This window comes from Neophocaena asiaeorientalis, unplaced genomic scaffold (assembly GCF_003031525.2).
Source record: "Neophocaena asiaeorientalis asiaeorientalis breed wild unplaced genomic scaffold, Neophocaena_asiaeorientalis_V1.1 scaffold150, whole genome shotgun sequence".
Classification (NCBI taxonomy): Eukaryota; Metazoa; Chordata; class Mammalia; order Artiodactyla; family Phocoenidae; genus Neophocaena; species Neophocaena asiaeorientalis.
In genome coordinates, this window is record NW_020176571.1 from 10,747,771 (window position 1) to 10,759,119 (window position 11,349).

The 11,349-nt window shown below is 39.0% G+C and overlaps 1 protein-coding gene and 1 pseudogene across 1 annotated transcript in view; both read right to left on the reverse strand.

The window, feature by feature from the left end:
* PLBD1 (phospholipase B domain containing 1) overlaps positions 1-11,349 on the reverse strand; it is a 68,990-nt gene that overhangs the window by 48,144 nt on the left and 9,497 nt on the right. Inside the window, exon 2 of the mRNA XM_024733369.1 lies at positions 1,259-1,478. Coding sequence (XP_024589137.1) covers positions 1,259-1,478 — 220 coding nt within the window. The remainder of the gene's footprint in view (positions 1-1,258; positions 1,479-11,349) is intronic.
* Positions 4,124-5,915, reverse strand: LOC112391678 (hyaluronan synthase 2 pseudogene; annotated as a pseudogene).

An 11,349-nucleotide genomic window follows, 5' to 3' on the forward strand; every position in this document is an offset into this window, starting at 1 on the left:
GCTCTCTAGTACTGATGCCAAAGTCCAAGGAAGAGAAGCTTAGGCTCTCAACATTCAATCTATGTTAGCATCTCTAACACAGATTAGAGATGCTCCACTCAAGTTACATAGCTTCCCTTAATAACTCATATGTATCTTATGCGTGACTTCATTGAATATATTTACGTTCACACAACTTCAATCTGAATTATTTCTCCAAACTTGCAACTCAATTTCAAGAATGCAGTCAGAAACCAGTGGATCCCGAAATAAAGATTTGTGGGGAAAAGAAGAAGTTCAGATTTTTACATGTTGAATACAGTTTTAAACATGTTTTTTAAATCGTATTTAGTTTATAAAGTTTTCTACATCTCCAAACTGAGAGTCCCCTATTAAGGGGACTTGTATGGTAAGGTAACAAAAATTTGGTATAAAAACAAAACCAGGAATTTTTAGTTTAAATTTTAAAAAAGAGCAGCCAGAGTCCAGCAATTAGTCATTCAACATTTGATATAATTGCCAGTACTCAGAAACAGATTAAGATCAGCACTACATTTACTATGACTAAGATGGTAACAGTGCAAAATAAGGTCTGGTTAAACTGCACTCAACAATCTAGGTCACAGAGCATAAAAGAAGAAAACCACGTCCTCAAGACATTTTATATCAAAGGAAGAATGAGGCTTATTTAAATGAGTTGCAACTTTCCTTTCCTCAAAGATCTGTTCTCTAAAAAGGATGAGTCATGATTGCATTATTATAAGTACATATTTTGTTATTTCCATAAGACAAGGGAAGAACACAAGAATTAAATAACAATAGAGTTGGAAAGAACATTCATGTTAGACATTAAAATTTCAATTTAAAATCTTCCCCCACTTGAAAGTATTGTTCTAAGATGGTTGAAAATAAATGCTCTTACATTTTATTTTTATTTTGAATTAATCTCTGTTTGTGGTCCTCAAAGAGCCACTCCACCTCCATTTGCTTTCTACCTGACAATAAATGACTAGTAAGATGAAATGACTTAGCAGTCTTTTAAAAGAGTTTCATGAGAGGGAAAGATTTAAAAATGTGTCACAATTGGGGGCTTTGCTCCTTCTAGGCAGGTATGACTACTACAGGTTCAAATGTAATTCTGATAATCTTTCTATCGTATGAGAAAAACCATGGCAAATTTTCAATTCTAGTGTACAATGCCAGGAAGAAAAAAACCACTGTTGGGCAAAGAAAAGGACAGAGGTTGCCTGGCAGTTCTCCACCACGACTGAGTACTTACGGGGCAGTGAGGTAACCCTCCAAAAAGCCGGCTGCAAACATGACGATCTCATTGCTCAGGGATTGAGAACCGTACCCCGCTCTGATCTCAAGGATGCCCCAGCCTGTGGTTTTCACAGAGTTATTGTAAAAGCCATAGGCATCCCCATTCCTGTCTAGGACATTTTTGACTTGTATTCTCTTCTCAGTAGGCATCCAGTATGCAGTTGCATAGTACACCCCTGGAAAAAAAGAAAAAGGAATAATGATAGGATGTCATTGAACTGAACTGCTGATACATTTTTTTTTCTTTGTAACCAACAATTCCAGCACATTTGCTTTTAAAGAGTTCTGTTCTATTACAACAGAATTGGGAAATCTGCCACACTATAGTTTGTCCTTGTTACAAGTGGGAAAATACCAGAGCCTTGACCAAGGGGGATGAACCTAGAGCACAAAGAACCAGGTCAAAGGTAGGGGTGTAGTTGGAGCATCAAAGAGGTGGGTCTAAGTGCTTCATCCTTAGAGATGGGATTTTGGGCAAGGCAGGAGCTGGAGCTCTCACCCACCTTGTCATTCAACCAAGAATAGGGTTCATATCCCTGGTCTGCAACCCTTTCCATCCCCCTCAATAGTTGGGCCAAAGCATCCATATTCTCTCACTTTCCATCCTATCTCTCCTGCTTAATTCTTTTTTTTTTCTTATCAAAAATATCTTATTTACAAAAAAATTCAATTATACTGTACATCCTACACTGGAAATACATTGAATAATTGCTAGAAGAAATATAGGCAATTAATTCCATGTTTTATGAGAATGAGAGAATTTGACATTTGAATGTTATCAAAGCTTAATATGGCCCATAAATATTCAAAAAGGCAAACTCAAGTTTTAGTCTCATTTAATGGCATGGTCTGTTTTTTTCTCACAAGCTCTCTAATCAGTGAGAGTCTAAGTTGTAGAACGTTATGTAAGTTTTTGTACTCTGAAGGTAGAATGTGCAGTTTTTTCTTAAGCAGGATGGATGGCATATAGGTGTCTGCATAAAAAGGAAGCACAAAGGCAAGAAATACATGGTTGAATACTTCTCCCCATTTATGCTTCCTCACAATACTTTTTATGCAACTCTTCATGTGTTCAGTTGTTTTTAAACACAGGTCTACACAGCACCAGCTACAAGGTAAGATGGGTCATGTCAAAAGTCAAACTGGATAACTGAGGCCCCAGAGTAGCTAAATTAACAAGGCTGAGGGTACCTGGTCCATCAATTTTTTATGTGCCAATTCTTTTTTTTTTTTTTGCGGTACGCGGGCCCTCTCACTGTTATGGCCTCTCCCTTTGTGGAGCACAGGCTCCAGACGCGCAGGCTCAGCGGCCATGGCTCACGGGCCCAGCCACTCCGCGGCATGTGGGATCTTCCCGGACCAGGGCACGAACCCGTGTCCCCTGCATTGGCAGGCGGACTCTCAACCACTGTGCCACCCGGGAAGCCCTGTGCCAATTCTTGATATAACTATTAAGCCTTGATATCATGTCTACTATGTAAACACATTTATGTAGGCCAGGAACTGAAGAGATGAAGCAATTATCTGTATAATTCAGAAAAAAATCTTCCCTAGCAAGTTAAAGAGGACATGTGGAGCTTGATTCTGCCAATTTTGAATCTGTATGCCTTAGCCTTATTATAATTTATCCCACTCACCCATATAAACCTCATACTAACATGTAAAGTGAACTGACAAGCTGGAAAAAAAAAAAGGTAGGTAAAGTATGTTCAATATATAGACAGGATCCAGTGAATACAGGTCACAGAACAAAATGATGAACTGCTTTGTATTTGTCCAAATTGTACAGATAATTTTTCCCACTTTCCTTTTTACTTAGCCTGGGAAAACACTGTGAGAATCTCCAAAGACTATCTTTAATACCCAGATTTTGTCCACTGCTGGATGCCTAGTGTTTTCTTTTGAGAACTAGCATTCCCTTTTTTTTCAATCTTATGAAAAAATTGTACTTTTCTACCCCTTTGGCCTTGATTTTCAGTGACTTCTTTTTTGTACACATAAGTATGAATTTCTCCTCCCAAAGTGTGACAGGTATATTGGCCTTTTCTAAAGAAATGAAAAAAAGTTAAAATATTGAAAGTTTAAATACTTTTTCACAGAAACAAACTATTCAATTTTAAAGGGAGAGAGAGAGAGAAACATTTTATTCTTTCTATCATGAACAACATAAATCAACCAAGCTTCACATTTTGGGTAGAAATTTTTTAAGTATGAATTTTTTCAGAACCTATTTTATTCTTTTTTTAAAAAAAGGAAGAACAGGTGTATTTTGGCAGAGAAGTAAAATATACAAAATTTGTTTTAAAATTGGCATACAAAATTTTAAAACACAGTACAATTATATAAAAATATAGCACAGACAACAGCCTGTAAAATTTCCTTCGGCCTTTCATTTGGTAGAGTTAAACAGAAAACCCTTTCTTAAAAAAAATTAGCATCAACACAGTCCATAAGTTAGGTTGTATATGTTGAAAGAACTTTTCCTTGAGCTTCCAAAATCCTCTTCTTCCATGGTTACCCACGTAAAGCATGACTAGTGAGGTATATAGGGCAAAACACTGTTAGGCGGATGTACAATAAGGAAAAAGTGCATAAACAAAGAATTCTTCCCATTTTCATAGAAGTATCCGATTAAATGTGAGTTCTTCTTCTTCATGTATCATTTTACTTTGGCAGAATTAAAATAAACCCATACAAATGTCTTTGTTCAAGTCCCAGCAGCAGTGATGTGTCTCCTTTGGTGGCATTATCTGATGCCACAACCATACAGTCCCTAGAGGAAGTAAGGTTTTGTGTGTGTCTGCATCTGCAACTACAAACATCAAATGTAAGATCGTACATCAAGCACCATGTCATACTGTTGTCCCTTCTTCCGCCTGCCACAGTTTTTGATGAGAACCACATACAGTGTCAAAAACATGACCCAATAGCATGCATAGAGCAATGTTCCAACAATTAAAACTGTCTGTTTGGATTCTGAGAATGGCTTTTTAGATTCCTTACAAATGGTGAAAATCACACCACCCAGGAGGATTGTATACCAAACCGATACTGGAATGAGTCCTGTGAAATTAACAATGGCTTTTCTTCCAGATGTGCCCCACCCAGCTTTGCTTATTGTTGCAACTGCGAACATCTTGGCGGGAAGTAAACTTGACATGTATAACACTGAGTAGAGGGACATGAAGACCATGACGATATTTCCTCTAAGGCAGCTGGCAGAAGATGATTTTATGAGACCCACTAACTGGACAGTTAACCAGAAAAGGAGGATGTTCCAAATTTTACTCCCGTAGAAGAGCTGGATTACTGCGGCAATGAGAAAGAAAGGGAAGAACCCAGTGATGACTGCTTCATAGGTCATCCGCAAGTGATGTTTATGAAACCACATTGCATTGTACAGCCACTCTCGGATGCAGGACTTGCTCCAACAGGTCTGCTGGTTTAACCATCTGAGATATCCCTTAGGTGTTTCAGTAAGGCATTTGGATCGAGCTGTGTATTTTCTTGCATAGCCTAGGCTCAGCACTCGGTTTGTTAGATGCCTGTCATCTCCAAAACTACAATGGCTTCCCATAATTTTTTTTTAATATTTATTTGTTTATTATTTATTTTTGGCTCACGCCGTGTCTTTAGTTGCGGCATGCGGGATCCTTAGTTGCAGCATACATGTGGGATCTAGTTCCCCAACCAGAGACAGAACCCGGGCCCCCTGCATTGGGAGCACAGAGTCCTAACCATTGGACCACCAGGGAAGTCCCCTGCCCATAAATTTTTGATTGTACCAGTCTTCCACAAATGCATGCAGTAAGGAGTTTCTGTACATTCCCAGAGGTCCACTGATGCACTGGACACATCCAAAATAAGACTGACAGGCCCTTTCTGTGTTAAAAGCCATCCAGTATCTCGCACTGCTGAGGAAGGAGATCTAGGAATCATACTTGTTTAAAATCTGGACATCTCTCCTGACACCTCCAACCATGGGATCTTCTAAAACTTTTACTATCTCCACTGATGAGGCAGGGTCAAGCATGGTGTCTGAATCACAAACCTGTACATAATCCACACTTGGTCCCAGTGCTCTGAAAGCCGTGTACATGACTTCTCTTTTTCCACCCCATTTTTGCATGATGCAAATACTCTTGTTGGACAAGACCAGCTGGGTGACATGTTGTGAGCTTTCTTTATGTGACTCATCTATCTCACCAGGACCCTTCATGTGGAAGTTGTTCTTCCAGATCTAAGTGGCTGATTTGTCCCTGCCCATGACTGCACTGAAGATGTCCATCATGTAAAGATCATCTTCTGAATTTCCCTCTATGACCATGACAACTTTAATTCCAGGGTAGGTTGGCCTTTTCACAGATTGCAAACATTTCCATAAGTAGTCTGGATCTTCTTGATATACAGCAATGCAAAGAGTTTTCTCATAGTTTCTGAACTATGAAGAGGCTTTTTTTCCAGGTCTCTCTGACCTTTAAACCATTCTTCATACTTTGCCAGAGTGACCTTTCTAAAATGCAAAACTGATTTGTTTACTTAATTACCCCAAATCTTCAATGGCTTCTACTTCCTAGAATTAAAATTCTTTGACTTACCCTCTTGACATTCATGACCTGCTTTCTGCCTACCTATCTAGTTTCATCCACCACTCCATGCACTTTGTGATCTTGAAACCATTGCACACACAGCTCTCCAACCTGCCATGAGCTGGTCCAGCACCTCTGACTTTGCATATGCTGTTTCCTATGTCTGACATTTTCTCCCTTGTTAAATACCTAGCAATCTCAAAATTGCTACTTAAGACTCAGGAAGCAACACCCCCTTTGTAGGGACTGACTTGCTCTACAAGCTCCATGTACCTTGAAAGCAGGTCTTCTTCCAGTTTTATCACATTGTAATGTAATTTATATGTCTGCCCCTGCTTCTAGCCTATGAACTCGAGGCCAGAGATTGTTTCCTCAGCACTTGATATGGTGTCTGACCCACAACAGGTGCTCAATAAACATCTGTGAAAGGAAGGAAGACTTAGGAAGAGAGAGAAAAGAAAAAAGAAGAAATGAAGAAAAGAAATGGTATGTAGTGCATTTATTTCTCTGCCTAAGAAACCACTGTACAGCTACTCAGGTTAAAGACAAACTTATTAAGGTCATCAAAGAGGTGGGAGGAGGCCAGAATGACTCAGATTCTATCTAGGCTGTGACTCAGTGGATGGTTGTTGTATCATCACTGAGAGAGGGAGCAGATGGGAAACAGGTCTGGGAGGGAATATGAGTTTAGTTTCGGACACACTAAGTTTTTAGTGGTTAAGATACTATAAAGCTCAGATTAAATATTTATCTATGGTTATCTATTTTCCACATTCAAAACTGACTCAGTATTTTATCTTTTTTGATGCAAAGATTGTCTATGAAAATTAGCACTAAAATTAGAAACTTAATACTAGAGCATCGTGGCACCTTGGCCCAAGAGGGTGATACACTGGGACTTGGTCAAGCTATGCTAATCAGCTACTGCTGATTATGACCCTTAAAGAATGATCTTGAGCAGGAAAGTCAATTTATTCTGAACTGAGTCATGACCATATTGGTGGGCTTTCTTTAAAAACGGTAACATGGAAGTAATGGCATTGATAAACATAGGCAGGCGCAGAATACATGTCAACAGGCTCCTGGTGATGAATGAGTCTAATTGTTACTAAGTCAATTGACCACAGTTGGACAATTGTTGGCATCATCCATAGATATGTCCTTTCTTCTCCTCCCAAATATAATAAGTATGTTTTCCAAACTGATTTTGCGACACAAACGCCACAGCCTCAGCCCCTCCCCAGCTTTTCTCATGCATTCTCTCCCACCCTCACCTCCAGTGAGCTTTGTATGAAATGAAAAAGGGTGGCTGTTTCACTGTTACTGGTACTACCTACTTTTCTGACCACAAATAATAAACTTCTGTAAATCTGTGCTTTTTTGACGCTCATGTGCCCCCATGCATGGAGAAAAAAACTTTTACCCAGTCCTCAAGAGAATTCAATGAGAAAAATTTACTGCTAACACACTGACCAATTTACTTTTTTTTTTTTTTTTTTTTTTGCGGTACGCGGGCCTCTCACTGTTGTGGCCTCTCCCGTTGCGGAGCACAGGCTCCGGACGCGCAGGCTCAGCGGCCATGGCTCACGGGCCCAGCCGCTCCACGGCATGTGGGATCTTCCCGGACCGGGGCACGAACCCGTGTCCCCTGCATCGGCAGGTGGACTCTCAACCACTGCGCCACCAGGGAAGCCCCACACTGACCAATTTAGCAAATGCTTTGAGAATTAAGCCAAAATCTGAGTTTCTCCTGCTACCCCTAATTGATGTCCTCCGTTCCTCAATGTTTTCTCCATGTATCAACTCTTCCTGGTTGCCCAGTCCCATGCTTTTTGCTGATTTTCTTAAATCCTCGAATAATTTAAGCCTTATGCTTTTCTATTTTTAAAAAAACATCTCCATGTTGTGAGGCGAATGGTGTGGAAAGGGTAATAGCAAAAAGGTAGACAAATATCACATAATTCTAATCTCGGTCTAGCTCGATACAAGCTCTGTGAAGGCAGGGGCCTCTTCTGCTTATGACCCCATATCCTGGGGTGCTGTAGCTGGCACAGTAATGTTTCTTTGATGAATCTCGTTTAATTGTGTGTGTTCTTGACCCAAAAGTGAAATTTATCTGAACATTCACAGAAGTTAATCTAAAATAACTCAAGTCGTATGTCTTCACGCTTGGGTAAGGAGCCTAGAGGACGATCAGATGCCCAAGGGGCAAGGGCCACGTGTTGATATTTTCTCTAGAGTCATGAAAATGAGATTTCAACTTTTTTTTTTTTTTGGCTGCGTTGGGCCTTCATTGCTGTGCGCGCGCTTTCTCTAGTTGTGGCAAGTGGGAGCTACTCTTCGCTGCGGTGCATAGGCTTCTTATTGTGGTGGCTTCTCTTGTTGCGGAGCATGGGCTCTAGAGTGCGGGCTCTGTAGTTGTGGTGCATGGGCTTAGCTGCTCCGTGGCATGTGGGATCTTCCCGGACAAGGGATCAAACCTGTATCCCCTGCATTGGCAGGAGGATTCTTAACCACTGCGCCACCAGGGAAGTCCCAGATTTAATCATTTTTAACATTAACATCCTTAGAATCAATGCACTTGATAAATATTTGTTGAATGAATGGGAATATTACTTTCTAAAAGCAGAGTATTTTTCTTCTGTAAATAAAGATGAAAGAGGTCCCATCATTTTCCTATTTCTCTCTAAAAACCCAAACACCCAAATTGAATTTCTTTTATTTACCTGTTTATTCTAATATTTTCTATGAGTTAATTGTTTTCAGTTGAAAAATAATTCCTAACCCTGTCTTAGAATTTGTAAAATAATCATAAGTGGCCTAAATCCCTCTTTCCCATATTTGGAACCTAAGTTTGCTAGCACCTCATTTATGAAAGAGGAAGTAGTTTTCAACCCTGAGCAATACAATTTTTGCCTGATGTAGTCAGTCAGTTAGAGAAAAAAAGAAACATGAGAAAGCAGAGGCAGAATATGTCAGAGAAAAATATAAAAACAATAAAATTGCAACTTAATCTATCCAGATTGGTTTTAGCTAATAGTTTACTGACTGTGATCCTTGAATTGCTTTTCTCTTTTATGCTCAATGAGCATGGTCACTCAGCATCCCTCTGTGTACCTTGGCTTTGCACCTTTCCTTCTTCGAAAGGGCTTTCAGTAAATTGATACCTGGTTTTTAGATTTGCTTTGTCTCTTCATCGGAGTCATTAAGAAAATAACTGATTCATGAATAATCAACCTCTAGGCAGCAAAACTGTAAGTAGGTATTTTAGCTCTCACTCCCTCCAGAAATCAGAGCCTGGGATTGTTGATGAAAGGAGAATTATTTGGGGAAGTGCTCCCAGAGAACAGGAGTAGGGGGCCAGGAGAGTGAAACAGGGAGGGAGGGAAAGCAGGAGGGTGCATTTTGAGATGGTCCAAAGAGGTGTGCAGAATAAGCCTCTGAAGATTCCATCCCAGGGATGGAAGAGGGAGCATTTATCCAACCGCTCCCATCCCACATAGGTCAAAGGGAGTGTTAAATGAGGTGTTAAATCCTTCACTCTCAGGTTTGCACATGCTCCAGTGCTAAACAGTTATGATTTCGGAGGAGCTCTGAGGTAGAAAGCAGGGGGCTCCTGCAGTCTGGCTGAGGTGAGGTGCTTCGGCTTATATACGAGAAACTAGAATAAAAGGCAGGTAAGAAGATGTGCGGTGGGATGAATAATGTGCCTGATACACAAGGCAGGTTGAAAGGGATTCGTTTTTTTAAAAAAAGAGCTTCAAGGAAACAAAATACTAATACATAAAAATGCTGGAGATTTGCTTGGCTCTGGAATGATCTCTTTCCTTCATCTCCTAAAAATGTACCTATTCTTCATTGCTGGCTTAAATTAACTCAGAGTTCTTGCCAAAAGTCTTATCAACAGAAAGTCAACTTTGCCCCATTCTGATTCGGCACTCAGCTCACCGCTCATCTAGATCACTCTTCAGTTATATGTATTTGTGTGTATTTGGTCCAATAAATTTCATTACAAACTTCTTAAGAATGAGGGATAGCATCTTAAATCTCATTGTATTGGCTCCTTTGGGCTTAACACAATGCTTTATTATATGGCCACGTAAATCCCCAACTTTCACACTGGCTGGAGGGTCACCATTGGAGACAGATTCACATCACATGTACAGTATATTAATTCTTAATTTCTAATTGCAGATTAGAATTTTGATATCTTAGGTCTGGTTTGAGTAACTCGACACTACCTTATATTGGAATTGTAGCTGTGTGTGCAAGGCTGAAGGACAAATTTCAGAGCAAGCCTGTCTCTCTCAATCAAGAGACTTGCACAGTTTTCCCCAAGAAGATGATAACATATCTGTTGTCTATACAGACAGAGAGTTTCAAATTTTAGACTCGTTTCCTCATAATTTCACTACCTCTATTAGTTTCCTTTTTTTAACCACATTAAGTAAATTCCTGTTTCACAGTAGTACAAAAAACCTACATAATAACATTATTAATACATTTTCTAGCCACATCTTAAAGCCAAATTATCAAAAGATTGTGAAATATAAGTTGTAGGAGCAACTGGAATCTTCTTTATTAAAAAAAAAGGTGAAACAAATGCATTTTTTTAAAAAACTCTTAAAACGTTAAACAAAATTAATCCCTTGAGATTCATTCCATTATTGTTGCTACTACCTTTTTTGCTATTTCAATAGTAATGCTTTGAAATTTGGAATCCAACAAAACATAACAGGTGACAAAAGTAAAAATAATGTCTAAATAAGTGTGAAAACTAAAGTTTCTATTTTGTGTGTCAGAACCAAGACCCAAGATGAAGTTCATGTGATAAACAGTTAATATATCATGGAAAGTAAATCACCATGAAATAGTTACTTAAAATGTTCTACCTCAATTTCAATACTGAAGGAAGATCTTTTAAATTTTCTTCCAGAGAAAGTTTTTGATCTTTGCTATCAGATTCAGGACCAGGAAACAAAATTTAATAATAAAGATTCATAAGTACTTCTCCCAGAAATTCTTCTGGAACTTATCTCTTTGAAAAAAAAGTTTTTTGCTAAGGTCTAATCAATAAACGTGGTGTTACGCTTGTCTCTGCCCTGTCAAAGTCTACAATAAATGTTCAGTCAAAATATGTGTGGGTTAATCTTTATGAGAGAACCTCCCTAAATTTTCTCAAAATATTCCAAACTCCATGTGTCCCAAACTAAAGTCACCCTGTTCCCAGTCCTCAAAAAAGTGCCTTTTCCTTTAGTTCTCACCTTGATAAAGGCAAGAAACATCCACCACTTTGATCTGGAAGTCATCCCTCCTGGCCATTTACCAAGTCCTCAGGCTTTTATCTATTTCCTTTTCTTCCTTATGTATCACTTTAGTTGAGGCTCTTCCCATTTCTGGAACTTATCTTGTATACATTCTTTTTTTTTTTTTTTTTTTTTTTTTTTTTTTTTTTTTT